Source organism: Falco biarmicus, chromosome 11 (genome assembly GCF_023638135.1).
Source record: "Falco biarmicus isolate bFalBia1 chromosome 11, bFalBia1.pri, whole genome shotgun sequence".
NCBI classification, from domain to species: domain Eukaryota; kingdom Metazoa; phylum Chordata; class Aves; order Falconiformes; family Falconidae; genus Falco; species Falco biarmicus.
The window spans coordinates 32,765,994-32,791,646 of NC_079298.1; the positions used below are offsets into that span (position 1 = coordinate 32,765,994).

Consider the following 25,653-nt stretch of genomic DNA (forward strand, 5'->3'; position numbering starts at 1 on the left):
GAAATTATTTTCTTTATTCAAAAAGAAATACCAAACCTGACATTATTTGCCATCTCTAAGAAAAAAAACTGAAATTAAACATATACTTTATCAGCTCTAAAAATAGGTTAAATATAAAGGCAGAGGTTTTGAGAGCTACAAGTCCTTTAGCAAAGGTCACTTTCAGGGAATGCAGAAGTCAAGTCTACAGATTAAATTCAAGCCCAGTTTCTTTCACCAAGATTAAATTTACACATAAACCTTTCCCCTCTGCTCAAAATTATGGCTTGAAGCTAAATGTCAATCTCTTCACTAATATATTTTTAAGATATATCACATGTAACTGCACAAAACTCAGCATATCAACACACTGAACTAAATACTGGCCTCTAAGTAATTGACAATATGCCTGGGAAGGGCCATACAGGAAGAAATGGAAGTACTGGGTCCTACTTGCTGTATTTGTATAGGATGCTAGTGGCCATCATTTTTATACGGCCACTAGAATTAATTTGGCTTGAAAAGGCACACAGCATGTTTCCTGAACACCCTTCTTCCCAGCATGTCTGTGATGTCTGCTGCAGGAACAAGCTAAGCATAATTTGTTCTCCTACTTTTAATGAAAGGTAAGATAAAGAATGACATGGCAAAAATTGAGTTACTTGCTGCAAAACTTAAAACAGTAATCTTTAAAGCAATCCTACAGTAACGAAAAAGAAACAACCAAACAGAAAGAGGGACAGCATTTGACAGCGTAAAGAAAAATGATTCCCATAACAGAAGCAGTTGCTTATACCTTATTTATAGCCATTCCATATAATGAAATAAAGATCTTGGAAATTACTCTCTAACAGTTACGGTTTTCTAATACACTAACTACAACATATAAAAATGAAATCCCAGCAGCAATTTTCTACAAAGGCAAAGCTTTATACTCTGATTTGCATCCATTTTTCTGCATAAGGTATGAAAACACTCAGTAGTCAAAAAAATTGCCATAGAAATGGAATAAGGCTAGATGAAAAAAAATTAATTCTTTTTCAGGATATGTTCTAACCAAAGTGCTCACTGGGGAAGAGTTTTGCTACATTTCCTTTTACCCCCAAAGAAGGCTCTTTATAAAACAAAGCAAAAAAAAGAGTGAGGAAAAAATGGTTACATTCAAAAAGCTATATTTTATTGTTATGGCAACTGATGTGCTAAAAATAAAGAAATAAAGTTGTTATGGCAACTAGAATTTTAAAGGCAGTCAAAAGTAGAATAATCAAACATTCTGCTGGCTTAAAATGTAACGTCTATGACTCAATTTTCAGAAAGAGCTTCAGAGACAAGTAGTGGTTGGGTTTTTTTGGATTCTGCTTTAAAGATCACAATTAGTACAAGTTTCAGAGAACTCTACACAGTACAAGGGAGGAAGTCAAAGTGAACAGAAAAACAGTCATTTGAAGTTCTCACGGTCAGCAGGAAGAAACACACACCACTCCTTTAATGTCCTGATGACCCTACCTAGATCCATAAAATGTATTGGCCTATTATTAAAATAAACAGCAGTAGGACAGTATCTATGTAAGTCATCACAATGATCAAAAGACACTATATAACTAAAAGGTACTTAATGATTTTACATTAAGTACTGAAAAATTCAGGAGTACCAAAATTCATCAGTCTGAAGCAGCAGACTTCTGCCCCTGTATACATATGAAATTATAAAGAGAACTACAATTATAAGATTCTAACATATTTAAATTTCAGATACATGCTTGATCATCATTACTGGGCTCCTAGCTATACAAGCACTTCCACGACAATCTTAGCAAACTCACTGTCTCCCATCCAACACATCTCAGATTATCGAAATTGGTACTTTTATTAAAAAAATTAACAGAACAGTGCGCACTACGCAATGTTCCAAAGCCCATAATCAGATAAGCCATAATTACTACTACGAAAAGTATTTAGAAGATACTTCAGAGAATTATGAATAGAAACAGCAACTTATAGTGGAAATTTCTGCACTGGAACCATGCACCTAGCATGTGCTAGCATCCCAGTGTAAGCCAGGATTTTAACATAGTATGTGCCTTGTATTTTGTCTTCACTGAGTTAATCAAGGGTCCTTCTAGGATAACTCATAACTCCTTTCTGACTCATATGAAAAGTCTCTCAGTCCAGTCCACAAGAGCCTTCAGTGTGCAGAAGCAGCATGGACAAGAATACAGATCAAAGTCAGGTTCCTCCTTCACTTGTACTAAAGGGAAGAGAATCAGATAAACTCCTTATTGCAGCACAAAAAAAATCCACAAGACGTAAACTGGAAATTCAAACAACACACAAGAGAGTGCAGCAAGGATAACACAGACAAATTTAAGTCTGATTTTGCTTCCTCAGTATTAACCCTTGAGGCTAGATACACACACAGTTAACTCATTCCCTCTTAAGCATCACATGAAGCCACAGGTATTTCTAGAGATGCAAATAAGGCAGGGAAATAGATTAACTAATGCATCTGTGACAAAGTCATCAGCTTCTGCAAGGAAAACTCCATGTACAACAGTCACTATACATAAATTTTCATCAGTCAGGATAAATTTTAGATATATGAATATCAAGGTTTTAAATCAAAGTTTTAGAAGTATTCTGTCTAATGCTTAGGCTAAAGGAGCCAAGCTGCATATTTTCAAGGTTTGTTGCTGACTCAACCAGCTACTGAAGACAAAAGGCATGTTGTTCTGAGCTTTCTATGAAATTAGTGTCCTTATTGTATAATAATCTAAACTTAAATCAAGTGCATGGTTGCCCGAAACACGAGTACAAAGAAAATGTGCAGCAGCCCAAATAACCCCCCACTTAACTGACAGCTCTGTAAAACCCCTGCTTGCAGTCAGCATCTGAGGGTCCTGTTTCTTGTCGGATCAGGTATAGCCAGTCTGCACTGAATATACATACGGACATATATTTTAAAAAGCATCTCAAAAGAGTATTTATTTTAACAGTTGCAGGCACATTTTATCCTTAAAATGTATTTCTGTATTTTCCATTTTACATTAAAGAAGAATTTGAGAGCAAGCATCTTCATAGAAAGGCCAAGGAAATCCTGGAAGGTGTGACAACAAAGACCAAAAGTGCTTTCAGGGATTACATTTACAAATGCATGAAAGAAAGGTGGCATTGCTCCAAAAAGGTAGCTCTAATTCCTTTGCCATATAGGTAACAAGAAGCATACTATTTAGACTGCAATGTGACATTAACCTAACTAAGGCTACCTGAAGACTGCCTCAAAAAGGGCCTCACCTGTCCCTCTGGCCCTACCCCAGCTATATGCTCCCAGCCCACCCCTTACACCACACCTACACAGTGAGTCAATCTCATTGCTCTAACAGAGAAATGGGGTGAAGGACATTTTCTAATTAAAAATCTAAAAATTACTGTGATTAGCCTTGCCATTGCTAGATAGAGTATACAGAAGAGATGGAAAAAAGCAGTAAAATAAACCTCTTATGGCAAGCACACAGCTTGAAACCGTACACACACACACCCCCATAAGTGATGATTTAGTTTTAGATTCAGGCTCTATATTGTACTATCTAGTCAAAAAAAGGTTGTATTTTGAAACTAGATTGCTTTTGAGACAAACCAGCCATATGAAGATGGCTTTATAATGTGCAGCATATGATTAAAAAACTTGAAGCTCTATATCGTCAATATTCAGTTGTCAGTTTGAAAAACAACTGATGAAAATTCACAAGAAAAAAAAATTCTAGCTGCCAAAATATTTGGGTATGTCCACAGAAACCTACATAAAAGATTATTAGAAAGAGTATATGCACTAGCAGACTGCAACTGATGTCGTTTTGGTTAGTTTATCTCAGCAGCTGCAAATTTGCATGCTGATAGGGGAAATTACTCTTAAAAATGTTTAACAGATATAGACTGTAAAGATCTATAGGTCTCTCATGTCTTCTGAAGTGATTACTGTAAAACATACTTAATACTAGTGCAGCCCCTTAGAAGAATATCCTAAAGAATATATGAATAATACTGTCATTAGGGGTTTTAGCATAAAGAAGTCATACATAAATTAAGGTAGCAAAAGGTATCAGAATTACGCCTTATATTAAATTTCAGTTCGAATTTAAGTGATGTATTCATAACTTATGTATGCTTTAATTTTTCTACACAGGCAGCACAAGCCTTTCTGGGTTTTGTTACTATTTCTATTATAGTGAATTGCCCGTTGCTAGCTGCACACTGCTGTGGTAACACATGCTTTAATAAAATGTTGACCATCAGTACTGTTGTTAACAAAGGCATTTTAAGAGACTTTAAACACCAACTGTGATTCTTCAGAGAAATAAAAAAAGCTAGATTGTATAGTTTTGGATCCTTTGATTCTTAGTGTTCCTCTCTACGCATTTAGAGCTCTCTGTTTAATTCTTATGGCATCAAACCTTAAAATATTGAAACCAGCAATTAATAGTCAGGAAAAGGTGGTTTGTTCTCTTAAATAAATGTATTTAAGATTTCTGAAACATTACCTTTCATAGAATAGTCACAGGAAACACTTTATTTTAAAAAGTGACTTCTGCATCTTTTTCTCTGTAAGGAGGTACAGGATTCCAGATGGGGCTTTTAGACAAAACAGTTCCTGATGATTTCAACCAACCTTTCAGAAAATCACACAACAGAATCTACAAGGAAGTTGCCCTCAGCCTTAATTCAGGCACAAACCATTCCAAATACAAACCACAGCTAGCAAAATTCAGGTTTTCGAAAGGCATAGTCATTTTTAGATGGAGTCACTGCATTTGCACAACACAGCAGTTCAGCAACCCAGTGACACACAAATAGCCTTCTTACTTCAAAGTCAGACTGAAGCTGGCTTGAAATTCTTTTGAAGACTAACATTACTGTTCATTTACGTGTGCAATAACAGAAATTAGTTAGCCTTACAAAAAAAACATTTGCAATCCAATTACTCTGATTTTAAGTGCAGCACTCTGATTTCCAGAATATGAACCCTATGGGGATAGTATCACCTAATTCCTGTCATACTACCTGCTCCATTACAGCAACATACAAAACCCGATGTTTTGTCTCTTCCTCTCACCTTCAACAGCTTCAGCCCTCCAGTAACACAGCCTCCTGAATGCCAGTTATACAACCTCTGTTTGAAAGCAGGGGCCAGTTAGGAAGAAGTGACTTTTAGATGAAAGAATTTCATCTAAATATACCAAGAGATGGCTGATTGTTTAAGAAAAAATGATGTTCTCGGGAACTGCAGCTCTCTTGCAGTGGTCCACATACATAACAACTCACTTCATCTAAGCAGTGCCCTCCGCTGCAAGACAGAGATGCCTCCACACAGAATGAATGTGCATCGCAAAGACACACTACAGAGAACTTCAGAAATGATCCAATTTTACTCAGTGGTGTAGAATACTGTTGTTTAAAATGTCTTCTTATTATGAGCTGCTCTTCCAGCATCAGTGTCATTCCTGCTACAGGAAAACTGAATGCCTATTAACAAACCAATATTCAAATTAAACTAGGATACCTATTAATGTTTTATCTAGGAAGGAGTATCATGGATTTTAACATGAGCTCTGAGGTGCCAAGCATTTACCAGAACTACCAGCTATTACTGCACACCCTACTGTAAAGAAATACACTGAGACATCCCCACTCCGTCCTACCTAACAAAACACTTATCTGTATCAATATACATATATCCAGAGTCTATGAGACTATCAATCTTAATATCAGTTCTTCCAGTAACCATCATTTAAACCTATTCAGGCCATAATACTGATATTACCCAAGGTTTTATCATTCCGTTTGAAAAGATGGGCAACTGTGCTCCCCTCCTTTTGCAGATAACAGTGTATAAATTCACACAGACAAAACAGAACACAGTCTCAAAGAGGGCAAATGCAAATCTCATTTGCACTCTACCCTTCAGAACAAATGTGTCAATTTATGTGACTTTCAGTGCTGGTAGGTCATACAGCACCCAAGAGCCAGGAATTGTACTGTGAGTGTCATTTCAGTGTTGTCGTAAGTGGGTTCTGTACAGAAAAGCAACTGCAGGAAAATTCTTAACGTGGCAGAACTTTCTATAATTTTATGCAGGCCCTGAAAAACATATTATTGGCATTATTTTCCACCTCAAACATCATAAATAAAAGTTAAAATTAAGATGACATAAAAATAAAAATTACTAATGGATGCTACTCCTTTTTTACCTGAGAAGAGCTGTCATTAAATTGACGCATTTATCTGAAGATGAAGAGTAAGCACAAGATTTTCCCTTTTGTGCACACAAAATTGAAAGTTTTTCTCCAGATGAGCTCTAAATGAATCAAAACTTGGCAAATTAAATTCACCTTAGGGACATTTTATTCCTCAGTTTGTAAGAGTAATACTAACATTTACTATGAAACTAGGTACCCTGTTACACTCATAATGAACTAAACCTTTTATCTGAAGACTGAATTTAAATGAAGCTATTTAAAGAACTAAAATTCTGACAACTTATGCTCTTCAGAGGCAATATTTTTTCACTAATTTCTAATAAGTATTTTCAGTTCATGTATACTTCATTATTCCACTGTATGCAGTGCCACTAAAATAATTCAAACAAGTAGACTGTAAGTGTCAGCACTAACAGCTCCACTCACACAAAAAATGCAGCATCCTATCAACCCAACCATCATACGATCTGGTTTTTCTCTACAAATCACATTAAATTATAAAAATATCAGGAATCTACTTGCCATTAAATGAACGGTCTCAGTTTAAGAGTTAAATAATAGTCATCCTATTCTTACCCTTTAAGAAAAGGTAAAGTAAAACTTAAGAAACTGCCTATAGATACTGAACTGAAAAGAAACATGAAGTTGGAAGAGTTGTACATACATTTCAAAGTCATCAGTCCCTCTAGAATTATTTTGCTTAATATCTAAGTACCTCATTCAAAAAGCAACAGAACAGGTATTAGTTACCTCTCTTTTTAGACAGCTGAAAAAACCAATTTTTTATGATGATAATTTTAATAGGATCTTTTATAATTGTTACGTATATACCATTCCCCATACCTAATCTCTCTAAAAGTCAAGGGAGAACACTCTTAATTAGTAGAGAGAACAAATAAAGATGCAAAGAAAAAACTACAACAACAAAAATATAATAGGTCAGCATTTCTGAAACTTTTTAGCTTTCATTGCTGGGAAGTTTGTTCCATGCAGAAAGACGGGCATGCTGTGTTCTGAATATTTGTAATCACAAATGGACAAGGTACCACCTTCAAAGATTTCAGGATGCTTTTCTTGCAAAAGGGGGGACCCTTTATCATTTTCAGTAGGCTATCTGCCATAAGCATGTGTCGAAAGAAAAGATGACAGTCGTATGGGGTTTGGCCGTAGTCCAGGAGAGCAGTCTATTCAGAAATATGAGAATGCTTCACTGCATAGACACAGTTTTGAAAAACTGCTGCAGGAAGAAGCTAACATGTCACATACTGCTCCTGATGCTCTCCTATTGCTTGTGACCAGAGTGCGTAACACAGCTCTGATGAAATGGCTCACTCCTCACTGTACTGGGCAGTGAACACAAAAGTTATTCCTTGCTTACGTAGAAGCATAGACTCCCCCATTTTCAGTTAGGACAAACAGATGCAGAATTCCGAACACAAATATTTGCTACAGAAATACTCTCCTGTTTCAGTTCATTAACTAACCTGCTGTGGCAGCTGGTGAACAGTCATCTTTTTAATTAGACACCCTTACTGATTAATTAGTCTCAGAACACTGAGCAGTGAAACCCTGCATGATATCATCTGGACAAAAAATATTCCTCTTCCTAGTGCTAACTTAATATCCTTTGGTATTGCTGCAAATAACAAGCTTGATTAATTTTCTACTCAAACTAAAATGACCTTCCTATGTAAGTAATTCTCTCAATCCACAGCTAAACTGTTTCAACCCGTGTCATACAAATAAAAAAAATAATTTAAAAAAAAAAAAAACAAACACCCAAACCCACAAACATGGTATGAAAGCACCAGTTTCAAAGTCAGCTGCATTTAATCCTATTTGTATAGACACAGTGGATTGTTTGTAATTTCCTCCACTTCCCATTTACTGACTATGCAAGCAAACTAGCAATACAAATAAAAAAGCCAAGTAAATATTAAGTATGAAACAAAGCAGCAAATACCTTTTCTTGTTTCAACATTTAGGTAATGTCAAAGTTTAAAAAGTAAATACATTTCTACATTAGGTTTACACGAAAGTTGATCTTTGCTTCAGTCCTTTGAGATCTGTCTGCTGAGAGATGCACCAAGGATAATAGATAATTAAAGATAATACAATGCACGGAAGACCGTGCTTAAGCAGATGATGAAACTTCAGCAATGGTATTTGCTATTTTTAGCTATCCTATTTCTAACTTTTAATTTGGGACAAGAGACTACTATTCTACTTTCTGGAGGAGAAATGACACAAACATTCATTTGTAGGATTCTCATAGTCTATGAGAATAGTCTACTCTACCACTATGAAAAAGTCTGTCTCAGAAGGCGCTTATAATAATGAAATATAGCTGTTAAAGGATTCCAAAGATTTTTCTCTCCTGTAGATCTTCCTTTTCTTTAAAGGTTTGTAACAGAAGTGCTAAGATTGATCTGATGACCAGCCAGTCAGAGACCGCAGCAAAGCTACAGCACATCACCTCTGCCTATAGGAAAGCAGGCTGGAAGCCACAAACCCACCCACACTGAGGCAACAACGGACAGCAATGATGGGCTGAAGCTGGGAAGCTTCTGAGGGAAAAGACCACACCACAAGAATCGTTTGGCTCCTAAAGAGTACCAAAAACTTGTCAAAAAAACAGTTTGTCATAACTAACCAAGGGAAATGCAAGAGATGTAGGGATGAGTTGTAGTCACCATCCCTTGTCCTCTGCATCACACAGTCGATTCTGGCTAAGGCAGCTGAATACATGCCCCGTAGGGCTTGTGACTACAGGGATACAAGAAAATTAATGTGAGTAATGTGTAATTCCAATAGTGTACACAGATTACTTCCATTTGCCATCATTTACCATCCTTTTCAGCAAACAAGTGCTAAAGTTTAATTTTCTATCTGGGCCTGTAAAACTTGTTCACCTGAGAGGTTTCCAGACACCTCCTTAACTTTTTTTTTTCTTTTTGGTTTGTAATGAGACGGTATGGCTTATAGGAATCAGAAAGAATAATACTGGTCCAAATAGAATGGATGAACTATGTATATTAGCTCTACATCAATTACATTTCATCCAGCCCAAAAAACAATACATTTGCTCCATGTTCTGCAGCAATGGAATGTACTTTCCTGTAATTGGTCCCTATTGCATGAGAATTGTACCTCTGTGTGATTAGTGCCAACTTCAAATTATTATGTTACTGAGATAAATTATTTTCATGATATGGCAGTATTTAATCCCCAAATCAATGCCTCTCATATTCTTAGGATTTTCACTCTTCTGCAGAGTTACTTGAAACGTTATGGGCCCAGACACACATCACCATTACACAGTCAGCAGACAAAGCTATTTTTTGGCCAACTCTTCTGAAGCCTGACCCTTTAATGAGTTATTATCTCTAACTGTTCTGGGCACATGCTCATATTGTATTGCCAAAGGAAATTATGACAATAAACAAATAATCTTATTTTTGGTTCTCTTACAAGTCATTTGGAAGGACAGCCATTTAGTCTTTCTTTAAGACCTTCAACTCAAAGTCACCATCTATCTCAAAAATGAGCATTCACATTCATATGCAAACTTCCATTGCTTCTGAGTAACATAACACTACCAACATCTACTTTATCTAAAACCAGGCTTCTTTTTCTGATCATACTTTAAACAATTATAATAATAAATTTAAAACACGTTTTGTTTCCTGAAACCAGAACAGTAGCAGCATTTAGAAGCAGTCTGTATATGCTGTTAGATGAACTTGATACATACAGCTCATTTCTTAATGGAAATCAGATTGTAAACTGAAAGTCTTTTATAAGGAAATGATACACTTACTCATAAATCCTACCTTAAAATGGTCCACCCAAAAGTTTTCAACCTACAGAAAGTGAATGACTGCCCTCTTTTTCTCCTTTCATTCTTTCACTTACACAGCGACACAGAACCCTAACAGGGGTTACTTTCTAAACTGAGGAGAAAGGACTTGAGTGCAGGTAATTTCAAGAGTAATCAGCCACAGCACTACAAAACAGGCACCTAGTTTGTAACACTGAAAAGGATAGAAAGAAATTTTGCCCTACAAATTCAGCAGTGAGAACACACAAAAGAATGAAGCCATCTAAAACAGAAAAGCAGAATGTTAATAAAAGATAAAACATCTGTCCCGGTTCAGATGGAACAAATGTTCTACAGTAAGTTACTTTGTTGCTGCTCTCAAGTGACAGCAGATCTCTTAATGATTTACACATTGACAGTGCCTGACTCCTATTCTGAAAAGGACAGAGTGGGGAAACGTGGAGCATAATTGTTGCTGAGTACCAGTCACCTCGGTTGTAAACAGGGTAAGCTGTAGCTTGCCACTGGTCAATATATCAGAGCTCAAAATATATCTCGTAATGGAAAAAATTAATCTGAGTCTCTTGAGAGGAACCAGTGAAGCTGAACATGAAATAATGTGTCGATGAGGCAGGAGAAAAAAATCTCCATCAAGGAAGTGACCCTAGCTTGTGCATGTTTTTCTACTTCCATTCTTTTAAGAAATATATCTCATACCCTTTTACAAAAGCTCTATATACAAATACCACCCCTTCATTGTCATCACATAAGCTGCTTTTTCTCACTCTGATTTACCTTTGTCTCTTCCTTAAGATAAATAAATAAATGAAAATATACATTCATTTCTACTGATTATGTTTTATTTTCCCCTTCCTATACTGTGACATGTGCAGCAGGGTCAAAAGCCTATGGCACACATGCCAGAAAGGTAACTCAAGCAGATTTTGATTGTCATACAGTACAGATTTACATATATGTCAGAAACGAAGCAGCTGCCAAATCACAACTCCTACTCTCTCAAATTGTATGCAAGACCTACTATTGTGCTCCAGTCAAAATTTCTGAGAGGCTCACAGTAATCACCAAGCTGAAGCTCAGCAGGAGTGCTTGTCAGTAAGAAAGTATTTGGGAGAGCAGAAGTATTTCTTTCTCCCTTCCCTCCTGGAACTCCAGACTTACCTAGAGATGGGGAAATGTATTGGCATGCGAATGCTCTGATACAGGAAAAGAAACACCGTTCACTAGATCATTCCTGACAGACTGCTGACCTCCAGTGTGGTGGACTAGAGGACATGCCTCCTGGAGAAAATGCGTACAGCATTGATTTTTCTAAATAAGACAGAGATTTTATTTTGCTTTCTGTGCTGAACTGAAACAGTAAAACATGGCCCAAATTACTCTCTCCTACAGAACACACTGAACAAATCACTCCTCTAACTGAAAAATACTGCAGTAGATTTCAGAGCTCTGCATACAGATGGATACATGCAGTATAACACAGATCTGTGAAGTGATATGACTAATAGTTGGCCAATACAACATGCTACTTCTGCACAAACGGCACGCAACTGGAGTAGAACAACAAACGTGTCTATATCACAGTCTCCAAAGTACATTTAAACAGTGAGTCTGCTATCATTCGGTTCATCACAAGGAACACATTCCTCCTCCACTAGCGAGCACAGTTTCACCAGAGTTAACCAGCAACACTGCGGTAAAGTTCCAGTTTTCAGCAAATATCTCTGCTCCCCATAAAAGGTAGTCATAAATTAGGTATCACATATTCAATATTAATAATTCTAGCTCTTGGGATCACCTTTCAAGCTATGATAAAACAACAGTTTTCAAGATCGGTTCCTCAAGTTAGGCTTCTGAAATTTTCCTTTAGATCTCATAATCAAAGCAGTCAAAGATGCTTTTAAAGCCAAGCCTCATTCAAGAAAACTGGCTGGCATTCCTAACCTTACTGGTGAGTACTGTTTAACACTGTATTAATTACTACATTCTCTCCAGCATTTTGCTCTAGCGTTACACAGTTCAGCCACATTATTTTGAACATCAGACAAAAATCCCCCAACTATACCTATATAAACTTACTTTCTTACAGATGTCTGGGTGCAGAGATGATTGCAAAGTGCCCTCTTTCTCACTGAGGTACCGCAGCTGGCAGTTCAGCCAGACAGTGCAGTAAGGCCAGATGACCAGAAAGGGGAAAGGGCTGGGGTGCTGGGAGAACAGGCTCTTACAAAGGAGCTATTAGAGTGAGCTAGGAGGTAAGGGAAGCATGGGACAGTTTGAGGGGCCTAGGCACTAATGGGGAGCTGTTTAAGGGAGGGAACTGCACGAGGAGGTGAGTAGGCAGTGGGTCAAGTTCACAGACGTTACTACCACCTCCCGCTTCTTCCATCTCACACTTCATTCTCAGGACTGCAAGTGCAGAACACTGCCACCTCTAATCACCTAGGAATGTCTTGAAGAAATATGCTCAGGAATGAACACACACACAGAATACAGAATCATAAAATGGTTTGGGTTGGAAGGGACCTTAAAGACCATCTAGTTCCAACCCCCTGCCATGAGCAGGGATACCTTCCACTAGACCAGGCTGCTCCAAGCCCCATCCATCCAGCCTGGCCTTGAACACCTCCAGGGGTGGGGCATATACCACTAAAGCAGTCAAGATACCAACAGAAATATCCAGCTTCCAGAAGCAGCCTAAACATTAAGAAGAACGACCAAAATATGAGGAGACAATGAATCTCTGTAAATGTATGCATAACCTGAAAGAATGAAGATGAAAGCTATATATTTGATGGGAAGAATAAATAATTATGGAAAAAATAAAGTATACGTTGTTGGTATATTGGGATGGTAGCACAAAAACAACTGAAAAAAATAAATCAGTTGTGCTTTTTCATACAGGAGAAGCAAGTGAACAATTGTTAATACCCGAACAACTCTGAAGTTTAACATGCATATTATTATTGACACACATAAGTAACACTACAGCAAAGCTTTTGGGGGGGATTCAGAGAATAACATACACATGCCCCTCTCTCTCTCAAATACCTTAACTCACATTACCAACACACCAAAATGAAACTGAAAGTTCTCTTCACAAACATAAATATCGGATAATAATTCATACAAAAGTAGCTGACAAGTTTTTCTGGAGCACCCAGTATTAACTGTTCCTAAAAATGGGCCCAAGCTTTGGTTTGGCATAGACTCTTTCCTGTTCATTTCTTTTCTTGAATCCTTTCATGCAATGTATGCCAAATGATGTGATCACCAGCAGTTACATACAGTCAGACTATAGAAGAAATTTTGAGATTTCAGAATAAAAGTGATTCATTACAGGGAAAAAAAACGAGTTTGTGTAAATGCTTCAGTTCAGAATAGGACTTGATTTTTCTAATCCCTAACAGCATAATATTTCACATTAAACACTGTATGCAATATCTTTCAAAATATACATCATTGAAATACTTCTATCATGAAAAGGCCAAGTGTAGCAAGGTATTTTTAAGGCATGAGGTCCTAGCATCAAGATAAGGCTTGCATTTTAGACGTTTTCCACTCCCTCCTCCGCCGTGAAACAAACATCTTCCCCACTTTTGGAAAGCAAGAGCAAAATAATGGAGGTGGTTTTGATGCAACATACAGCTGACAGATGTCCTGTGAATGGTTTCTAAGGAAAATATAACCCAACGACAACGTCAAAAAAGAAAAATTTACACTATCAAAACATCCTTCTTTATTGGTAAAGGAAAAAGAAGCCATGAGACAGCTCTCACTCTGGGGATGCTTTTAAACTTTACAAACATAGCAGGTAGGTCAAATTAAGAGGACAAGTATCAAAAAGGTATGACAACATTATGAAAGGGAACTTCAATAACAATGTCTACCACAGAACTTTGGTATGGACAAACAATTCATTCTCTAGATAACAAATCCAACACTTTCTATGAGCAACATACAAAATTATCTTCATCCATTTCTGCCATTTTGACCATTTTTGAGACCACTGTTTTTCCCAGAATGCCTAACTACTCTGCAGTGGCAAGAATTTTAGAACCTCAAACGGTGAGTTTACCTCCTGACACTGCACAGAGTTTTTGCTACTATAACACATTGGTTCCCAGTCTTTCCATCACAGTTATAAGCAGTCTGGAACATCTATGCAGACAAATCCTAGTAACATTTACTGACTGCACTGATGACATTAGCATACAGAATGAGAAGAAATTCCCAGAAGGATTTTCCTCTCAAATCCCATACAGCAAGGAGACTGGTTTCCTGCTAGGTAAAAATGGTTTTAATATTCTTTTTTAAAATAAACAACAAAACAAGAAATGCCCAACTTTCTGAGGTTTTGTTTTGGGTTGTGTTTTTTTTAACTAAAAACTTGAAAATTAAGGCACACAGAGAACAGAAATTGTTGAAAAACAAAGTGATGAATTTGAGTTTATTAAAAAGGAACAAAACCACAAAACAACAAACACCTGAACAAGCTGATGTACCTGTTATCACCACAGCAAGTGAATAGAAAGCAAAATGTCAAGCATTACTACGGATATAGGTTAGCAATTAATGCCATTCAGCAGGTACCCCTGGCAGGAGGTAGAGGCACCTAATCACAATTTCAGTTGCTTAAAACAAGTCAAACTGTTTCACTCTTTTGCTGCTTTACTAATGAATAAAACTGCTACTCAGCAGAATTCATTTTAACCAAAGAAGAAAACAAAAAAAAAAAAGAGGGGGAAAAAAACCCCCCAAGTCACTTACCATTGTGATGAGAACTCTATATTTATCCAGCATTGCATGGTTGTCATGGCATCCTGCCAGCAACTGCCAAACCTCTGCCCTCAGTGCTTCTGGAACACCACTTTTCACCAGGGTAGATAATCCATTTGGTCTCACAACAAGATTATTGTGCCTGAGAAACAAACAATCACTTGCCTATTATATTTCGACTATAGGAGTAGAAATCAAGATTAAAACATTATTTAGAGTTTTTAAACTTTCCAATGTTATTCTGAAAAGGAGAGTCAGCAGCTGGCAACACGAACTTTTCTTTCACTGGCTGCGTTAATTAGTATTTGCCAGACTCAAAAATTCTGCAAGGATTTACAGTAAGAACCAGTGGCAAAATGCAATGATATCCAAATTCTCTACATCTAGAGAAAGTAATGAAAATTAAAACAATAATCAACTGCAGAAATTGAACTACACTGGCTAATGAAGAACAATTTGAATTGAAAGAGAAAAATATGCCATCTGTGCAGACAATTCAATTTAAGTATTTGTCCAACATATACATTTCACTTAGGTTAAGAAAAGGAAATTAAAAATAACCTAAGCTGTATAGAGAATTAAATTTTGGAAAACAAATAAAAGCCAGTATTCAGAGTACTAACATGAGGACTGAAGTTCCAGTTTTAACTTCATGGCAAGAGTATGTTGCAAGTCCCACAGAGCAGTTAACACTTGCATATACCTTGGTAAAATCCCACCATTCCAAATAAATGTGCCTATTAGTCTGAGCTGCTGTTTTACTCTCGGTTTGTACACACACACACCCCCCAAGAAATGTAGGAAGACAACTGCAAGATGGCTGGGTTTATTTTCCAACACTGCATAATTAATCCTACAAAAGTTGGTATAGAGAACTATGAAAAGGCCGTATTTAGACAGGTTGAATACTAAAGACACGTTTTTAAAAAACAATCCAGTCACTGAGCCCAGACGTTTAGGATAAAATCATTGCACACGCACAAGACTGCAGAGCTTTTGTTTGGTCACAGATGTTTAAAAATCCTTTTTGAAATAACAGTGTCTACTGATCTAGATTAAAACTCTCTTTGACTTCTTACGGCAATTTTCATTGCAATACAGCAGGAAGACTGCATGAACTGACTCTTTATTCTTCCTAATGTGCTTTGCTCTGTTATTGTTTTGACCACTGTTATGTTTTTCACCTCTACTGGTAGAATAATGAGAGCGGCAGTTTAGCCAAATGCTAGCAAGCTGCGATTAAGTTAAATAACCTGCAATTTGACCCTTGAATCTAAGTAAACATTTAGAGACTCATTCTTTGAAACAGGTCATTAAGATGTGAAAAGTTTACCATTACTGTTTAAATTTAAAAGGTGCTCTAAAATTTCTTTTTCCTACATTCCAAGGATGATTTTTCCAAATGATTTAAGAATGAAAAGTGTGATTATATAATGCCCGTATTATTTTACATTTTAAGTGTGTAGTGCAATACAAGTAATTTCAGACTTTGTAATTCAGTTAGCCAAATTAAAACCCAACTGTCCCTTTTCTCTTCTTCAGTACATTTTGCAGCAAGTCATATTAGACTAATGGTCTTGTGATGGGAAAAAGCTAGAAAGAAAAAACAATAATCACAGAAATATTAAAAGAACTAGACACTCTGAGTGGTTACAAAATTATGAAAGGTACATTAAGGAATAAATAATTAAAATAAACCAGAAACTTAGTTGTGTGAAACTGAAGCATTCATAGGACACTTCTAATAAGGTTACTTTGGTTATTACATGAATTTGATCACGCGTGTTATATGAGAAACACAGAAGGCCACCTCTGAGGATGTGGTGAGCAGACAAAATAAAATGAACAGCTAAAAAGGTACATTCCCATAGAAACATAACCAGGATTTTTTCAGGGACAGCTGGAAAACAATTCAAAGAGCTTATGGCAACAACTAAAGGAGATGCATATTCCATGCTGTAATACCATCCTTACTACTGAACATACTCACAGTTGAGAATTAATTATGCTATACTACACCAGATCTAACTGGATTTGTTTTATATTTTGATAGTTTTATGGTAGAGGTAATACCTTAGCAACATTACTCCATGCAGTAAAGCATAACTCGCTAACAGACAACTTCTCAGTTTCTGAATGTCTGTTTGGGAAACAGCTCCATCATTAACAAATATTCCTCTGCATTCTACAATGATGAAAAAATATGCATTTTTCCATCCTTTGTGTAGAGGCCCAGGCACCTTACATTCCTAGATGCTTTCTGACACCTGTTTGGCCAGACTATAACATGCATAAAATAAAAGCTTGTCTTATTCTAGCCTTATCCTTTAGCATGTGGGAAAATTCATGTGGGCCATTCATGGATGCTGACATCTTTAATTTGTTACAAAGTGCTGTAATTCTCCTGCCCGAAATTCAAAGACAATTTTAAAACATCAGACAGCAAGGATGCAGAATAGTGATGCATAGACTATGCCTCAACTTGACAAAAAAATACTTCTGATCAAAGACTGCTATTGACCATTACTACTTTAAAAAAAAAAATCAACAGAAAACCCACACACATCAAAAATAGTTAAGTACTCAGCTAAACTAACTCAGCTTGCAAGAACAACTTTAATGCTGAGGATGCAGTAAATAGTAAAATAAATTAAAAGATATCCATTACTTTCAAACTGTTTATTGTTGGTATTTTTGGTAAATTAACTTATTCCTGTTTATGTGTTTGAAGGAGACTCTTGAAGCAATGCTTCTGCTGAGTCAGTCCATTAGGTTACAGTGACATTTTAATGAAACAACAAGAAGCAATTAAAGTGCAAGAAGTTTTTCATCTAAAAGACAAATCAGCACACACATTTCTCCAAGTGGAAATGTTAATTTTTGTTTGTTTACTTTTTTTACAAGTGCACAGATATTCCACTAGCATATGCTGCAGTTTTTAACATACTACAAGGTTTTATTTCAATCTATTTTTAGTTTTTAAATTGTTAACGTTTTTCCATCTGTTACTCTTTCCAAGCTCTGTTCTTAAAATGTAACATAACACTATTAAAGAATTAAAGTATTTTATACACTTGAATTTCTCTCAAAAGGTAATACTTCTTGAGATACTCCTAAAGAAAGTGTTTGCTACTGCTAGTCATCAAGCTGGCTGGGATCTCCCATTTTTAACTCATTTTAACTAAGGAGTTTTAACTACTAAATGAATTTCTGAGTTAAGTGCGTAAGTTATGTTAGGACTTCAAAACAGTTTACTTCAGAAGTCTTAATATTTTGTCCCATTGAACAGTATTCTTAAGAAGTATATGAAGAAATAGCGGGTTACGTGAAACTTGAGAGAACGAGCAGATGGTTACTTGAGCATGCTTATCCACAGGAGTCCAGATATTTGTCAAGGGCAAAAGCTAAAAACTAGAAGAACCAACCAACAGATGAACTAAAAAAAAAAAAAAAATCAAAATAAGTAGCATCTTCCAATGCAAATGCAATGCAGACTGAAACAAGCTTGCCACACAGTTCTCCAAGGACTCAGGATGGCCTTCCTCCTTGGCCTTGGGGTGCCAGATATAGCAACCGATTTATAAACTCTCCCTTGGGATGTCCTTTAGAATAGGCTTTGGAAAGTTTTAACTGCTCCACAGCAGATCTGTTTATAGCCTTTTCAGGCGAGGAAAACACACTTGTCAACAATCAGCTGAGTTCCACACTTTTCATCATTACTTTCTTAATCATTCAGAGGGTCCGTAGTCAGAATATTTGTACAATCATTCCATGAAATATTTGTGCTTCCTCAAAAACATCTTTCATTGAGGCCAGAAACTTGGATGACAAAACAGTTAAAAACAAGAAGGAGGGAAGGGTTCCATTAAGCTCAATAAAATCTTGTGATTTTTTTGTGATTTTATTATGTGATCTCATTTAGCAACTTTTGCATGAGATTCCCATTAAAGATGAGGTCCGCAGCAAGAAGCTATATTTCTCCAAAGCTACAAAGTGCCCAAGTAAAAGGAGGAATTGCCCAAATAAATCCTTTAATGTTTTTCAGCTGTCTTATGGGAGCAAGGAAAAGGAAACTTTGCCAATTCCAGATTAAGGACCTCTGATTATTTTTGTCCTGGGCAGCAAGAGCTATTACTTACAAAGGGAAAACCAAGTAAGTGGTTCTGGCATTTACTAGTAGTATAAGGTCTCTCAGAGGCAGCAAATACACAGACTTTTTCCTCTCTTGGCAATGTATATGCTGCTACTGAAGCACTTAATTAAACCACAGAAATACGCTGTCAAGAACATACTCTAGGCTTACAAATATTCTTCCTTTTACTCTCCAACAAAAACAGTTTCAGTAAGGATCACAGTCTTTCTAGAATTACTTTTCAAGTGCTTACATATAGCACATTGTGGGGGGTGGGAAAAGGGGAAAAAAAGACTACTTCTAAACAAATCAATCAACTAAATGTACGTCAGCTAGCAGAAATGGCTTGTATAGGATAGACTGGAGTTGCTCTCTTTTCTATTCTAGCACTGAGTTTCATGAGAGCTTAACATTCAGCCCCAAGGAACACAGGTGGCCAGAAAGTTCTGCATTTGACCACTCACACCTGCAGTGTAAGCATACACAGGCATTTCTCAAACACTGAAGGAACAAGACTTTTGCAGATGCTGTGAGAGATTTGTCAAATAACTGCAAGTTAAAATAAGAGAATTTACCAGTCCCTTTTAAACTAGGTTTAAAAAAACCCCACACTTTGGTTTGTTTTGTATTTTAATTTTTAAACTGTATAAGCTAAAGAACTTCAAACCTCCTGTTCAAAAAGCCTAGTGTCATAAAACAAAGGCAAGGTTAGTATGCAAAATCTAAATTTAAGAAATGAAATATTACCATCTCCCCAGTAATTCTCCCCAGGAGTACAAAATCTTCTCAGGACAATCCTTTGACACATCACCAGTGCCACTGGAAAGTTCATTATCACTCTCTGCAAAAGGAAAAAAAAAAAAGAAAAAAAAGAAAAAAAGGAAAACAAAAGCATGCGCAGATTTACCAAAGAGAACAGACATTAAAGATGCATACATATAGGTCTCAGACAAATTCTTCTCACTGACATATCAGTTTTAAAACCACAAAAAGACAGAAAATATTAGTGGAACCATAAAGAATGTTTAGCAGACCTGACAAAGTAAGTGTATTAATAAAGTTACCGTGAAGTTTAAAAGAACAAGACTAGGGAATAATTCACAGCACCGGTACAGGAAAAAGGGCTAGGATCTAGAAAAACATTATTGTGAGAAAAGATTCAAGGCTGTCAACCATCCATTTAATGAAAACTCACAATGCAGTATTATGCAAAAGTCACATCCACTCCAGACTTCACATGGAAGAGAACTCTCCTAAGCATAGTACATAATGCTGCTTCATTACACTGCATACCTTAGGCGCCATTCTGCTCTTGTGTGATACTCTGAGCTCAGGAAGCCTACTCAGAGCCACAAAATAACTTTTTTTTATTGAAACTATTTTTTTATTGAAAAAAATTTTATTTATGGAGGAGCAGCAAAAACACCACTGTGACATTAAAGATCATATTGCATGGAACACAAAAAAAAAATCTTCAAATGGAAAAGTAACCTCGTAAGTGTTAAGAATAAAACAGTTATGGAGGAATATATGTCATATGACTAATACACTAAACCAGAAGGGTACTGTGAGCCTGGGTTGTGCGCTCAAATAACCACCCAATTCAAGTAACCACCCATTTCCAAGTGTCTGCTGATGGGTCTATGTAGCTGTCCACAGGAAGCTCAACAGTCCAACTCTTTAGAGCAGCTCTTCATGTGAATATGGTTTTGCAATTATTCAGAATTTTCCCAGTTTCATCTGAATAAAATACTGCTAAAAATTAAACTTGAGTACAAGGTCATCAACAACAAACACTGACAGGGCCCCAATCCTCAGCATCTTTCCTATGAAACACAACCTAAAGAGAAAAGAGGCACTGCAACAGCCCCGTTACCCTCAGAGGCTTCTGAAGCTATGGACACTTTAGATGTCTGCAACCTCGGAGACCCTCTCTTTCCTATGAAATGAGCTGTCTCAAGAAGCTAAAATAAAACAAAAACCAGAGGACCAATGCTACATCTGCTCCCAAAATCCCTCAGATACTCTCTTCAACACAGCTCAGTCACATCTGGTTGCTGACCTAATTTAATTCCTCAGGTACATTAAACACTTCACCTCCAACTTTACATAGCCAACAGCAGTAGTTCAGGTAGAGGAGGATCTTCGGTACTTGTACAATTATTCTCTTAAGTCTTCATTCTTGTCACTGTCACTTCAATTACGTATTTCTAATTTATAGTCTCAGCAACCATCAAATACAAGTCATTAATAAAAATACCCTTAGTGCTTAAATTTGACAATGAACTGTGAGGACAAAGATAGCATATACTTTATTTCAAGGACAACTGACAGCAAAAATACTGCCCTGAGAGAAGCATATCAGAAATCTCTTTATATTTCGAACTGAACATTAGGTTAGTGAAATTCTTTTACTTGGAACCCGTTCACACAGCTCTACAGGCTCCAAATTACAAGACCAACATGCATTTGCTTTCCCTTAGAACTGAGAAAAAACCAAAAACAACAAACATCCACATTCATCATAAATCTACAGGAAACTTCATTTTAAGGTTTCTCAAACTTTTGTATATTAGATCATTCACTAGATCTAAAGATGGAAATATGAAGACCTAAAAATCCCAAATTTATCATTTTCAATGAAATTTGATATTACTATAAAAGGTTTTCCAGTAACCAAAGGTACCCATTAAGTTCCAGTGGATGAAATACATTTGAAGACTCAACTTTCCTTTCATTTTAACATTACCAAAAATACCATAAAGGTAAATCTCACTTACCACCCAGGCCTGGTAAGAACTAAAGCAATTAAATGCATTACATTTTTAAAATTCTCTCCTCTGCTGATTTGCCTAACTAGGTCAAAGAGATCAGTTATAAATGCATCCCTTCTATTTCCTATGGAAACAAAGGGAAAACATTTCTGAGGAAACCTTCTTTAGATTGAGCACCTTGGCCATTCAGAGATACAAGGTACAGGTTAATGATACTAGTACATACAAACAATCTCAAGAAACCTGGCTCACACCAGAAATTTATCATAAACCACAATGGCACACAAGTTTCACATATTCAAGGTAAAGGAAGACAGTCTGGCATAAAATTCTGAAAGGAGAGATATGAATTATTTTGGCGAGACTAAAGAACTACAGTGCATCTCTGCAAGAGCTATTGGTGAAAATACACACAAACTAATCTTGCAGCCTGAAACAAAATCTGATAAAGATGAACAAAACACCCAACCAGATTGAAATGTTTAAAAAAAGAAGCTACACTGAATACTTTCAGAAACAAAGCACGCTAGTTGTTATATGAGCCAAACCTGAGCTTGCCAAGGAATCCTAACATCAGACAAAAGAAACAAACTCGTTTTCTCACTCCAGCAGTATTCTATGCAAAATTCTTCGAAGTTCTTAAGGAGATCAGTGTTACATAGCATACATGCTCCAGTAAGATATATCACAAAGCTACAGTGCTTCAACCCTGAAAATTCTTTCATCTAGAAGGCTTAAGAGCATTTGGAATGTATTATTCAGTTATATGTCAGAAAACCACAGGCCTTAATTAGAAATGCCATATGCTCCCTTTCAAAAGACACCAACGTCAAACTTCAAAATAGAACAGGGCAAAGGAGAAAGAATAAACAGCTTTAAAAATCTCTACTTTGTTTGCATTCTAAAGACTATTTACATATTCTAAACTGTGTAAGCACTTAGTTATAAATTAAGAGGAGGGAGAGGAAAGGAAAAAAAAAAAAAAAAAAAAGGGGAGGGATATTTAACTGTAGATGTTCTTCTCCGAGGTGTACTTTTATACACTTTTTTCCACATTCTAAAGCATCTATAAGCCAGCAGCATTAGCCAGAGCATGATTTTATCCAGCTTTATTCTGCTGGGAATGCCACAGATCCCTTCCTCTATGTACTGTGTACTTCTCTCTTCCTCCTTTATTTGCCCTGACCTCTCAGAGCCTACCAACTGCTCGATACAACTTCGGGCCTCATCAGAATGAGAGGAGGATGGGAGATGTCTCAAGGGAGCAAACCTGGGTTGTAAATGTGCGTACACAGTCTTTAAGAATACTTATAGGTAACAGTAAGTGTCTCAGGTTTTTTGTTTACTTGTTCAGTGTGAATTGCAATGGGATCCACAAAAAGCTCACTCTGTGGATGCCTCATGAACCTCCCTGAACTCAGTCTCCATTTAAAACAAGCCTGAAAGCATCCCTCTGTGTGACATCAGCCTAGAATCATAGAATAGTCTGGGCTCAAACAGACCTCTGGAGATCTAGTCCTATCTCCTACTCCAAGCACCTCTAGATCAGGGCGCTCAGGGATCTGCTTGGGAGGTGTGCTGGTTTTGGCTGGGGTAGTTCATTTTCTTCACAGCATCCAGTGTAGGCCTGTGTTTCAGATTTGCGCTGGAAGCAGCACCGATAACACAGGGTGGTTTTCATTACTGCTGGGCAGTGCTTAAACAGCACCAAGGCCTTTTCCGCCTCTCACACAGCCCCTGAGCAAGTGTAGGCTGGCGGGCATAGGAAGCTGGGAGGGGACACAGCTAGAACAGCTGACGCCAACTGACCAAAGGGATATTCCAGATGACAGGACGTGATGCTCAGCATAAAAAGCTAGGGAAAGAAGGAGGAAGGGTAGGGGGAATGTTCAGAGCCACGGTGTTTGTGTTCCCAAGTAGAGCCACGGTGTTTGTGTTCCCAAGTAGCTGTTACGCATAACGGAGCTCGGCTTTCCCGGAGACAGCTGAACACCTGCCTGCCAATGGGAAGTGAAGAATGAATTCCTTGTTTTGCTTTGCTTGCACACATGGCTTTTGCTGTACCTGTTAAACTGTCTTTCTCTCAACCCACGAGTTTTCTCACTTTTACCTTTCCAATTGTGTCCCCCGTTCCACTAGCAGGGAGTGAAGGAGTGGCCGTGTGGGGCTTAGCTGGGGTTAAACCATGACACAAGAGTAGTCTTGAACACTTCAGGAAAGGAGACTGCAGAATCTCTCTGGACAACCTGTTCTCCTACTTGACCATGCTCATGGTTTAAAAACAAACCAACCAACTCAGCCACCAAAAACATCCTTTGATCTAACCAGAATTTCCCAGGTCTCAGCTTGTGTCTGTTGCCTCTCAGCCTGTTACTGTGCACCTCTAAGAGTCTGCCTCCATCTTCTCCAAGTCCTCCAGTGTAGCAGTTGTAGACAGCAATAAGATTCTCCTGTGTGTATTTTGTTCTCCAGCCTGAACTGACCCCAGTCCCTTAACCCCTCCTCGTACATCATGTGCTCCTGCCATCTGGCCAGCTCGGTGGCCTCCACTGGACTTGCTCCAGTGTGTCAGTGTCTGTTATACTGGGGAGCCGAAAACTGGACGCAGTACTCCAAATGCAGTCTCACAGGTGCTGAAGGGAGAGGATGGATCACTTCCCTGGAGCTGCTGGCTGGGCTTCTGCTGAACAGCCCAGGGTGGACTTGGCCGCCTTTGCTGCAAGGGTACACCACTGAGTCATTTTCAACTTCTCGCTTGCTGGGATCTGCAGGAACTTTTCAGCAAAAGTCACTTTTTATCTGGTTAGTGTCCAGCCTGTCTTGTCCTGTGGGATTATTATACTGTGGATTCAGGACTTAGCACCTGCTGTTGTTGAGCTTGATGAGGTTCCTGCCAGTGCCTTTCTCCAGCCTGTTCACGTCCCTCCAAGTAGGAGCCCTGCCCTCCAGCACTATGGACCACTCCCCCCAGTTTGCGGTTGTCCACAAACCTGCTGAGCATGCACTTGATCCCACCATATAAGTGATTAAACAAGACATTTGACAGCATTGGTGCCAATACTGATACCTGAAAGATACCAGTACTCGATGGCTGCCAGCTGGACTTTGCACCATTGATTGATTCTTGCACACCACCAGTCCAGCCAACCTTCCAACCGCATTATTTTTCACTTACCCTGCCCCTACCTCATTGATTTAATGGTAAGAACACTATGGAAATGGTGTTGGGAGTCTCTGCTAAAATCAAGGTATACAGCGTCCACCACATGCCCCTCGCCCACAGTACTGGCCACCTTGTCACAGAAAGTAATGAGGCTGATCACAATGATTTGACATTTATAAATCTATGCTGACTGTTCCCAATGACTTTGTTTGTCCTTCACATGGTTAGAAGCTACTTTCAGGAGTATTCGCTCCATAACCAGTCCCAGGGACCAAGGTTAGACTGGCCTGGAACTTCCTTCTGGCCCAATGGCATTTGCTTTTTTTCTTTTGGACATTTGCCATTTGCATGAGAGAAATATGGAAGCCTGTACAGATATCACTCGGGCTGAGGGAGAATCTCTGGATGATAGATTGTGGATCCAGGCTGTTTTGTTACTATACCTACAGACAAACATAAAAGTGTAAAAAGTGGTCTCTTTCAAAAATCTATAGGGACATTCAAAAACAAATTAAAAAAGAATATAACTGAAAAGAAGACTGGCAGCCTACTGGATATACATAAGTTTGTGTCTACTCCATGTAGAAACACCCATTACATAAATTATTCATTACATGAGCAGACTGGGCACAAAGAGTTGTATTTTAAGCAGCCCAGCACTAACCTATTATGTAACAATACTCTATTGACCATTTACAATACACCACCACCCCCTTAAAAAACAGACCCCAACTTGC

General features: G+C 37.6%; 1 protein-coding gene across 6 annotated transcripts in view; it reads right to left on the reverse strand.

The window, feature by feature from the left end:
- Nucleotides 1-25,653, reverse strand: part of RABGAP1L (RAB GTPase activating protein 1 like) — a 254,822-nt gene that overhangs the window by 175,838 nt on the left and 53,331 nt on the right. For all 6 annotated transcript variants that reach the window (XM_056355824.1, XM_056355827.1, XM_056355823.1 and 3 more), the window contains exons 12-13: nucleotides 19,727-19,820; nucleotides 14,839-14,989 (exon numbers count right to left, since the gene is read on the reverse strand). In XM_056355824.1, the coding sequence (XP_056211799.1) occupies nucleotides 14,839-14,989; nucleotides 19,727-19,820 (245 nt within the window). The remainder of the gene's footprint in view (nucleotides 1-14,838; nucleotides 14,990-19,726; nucleotides 19,821-25,653) is intronic.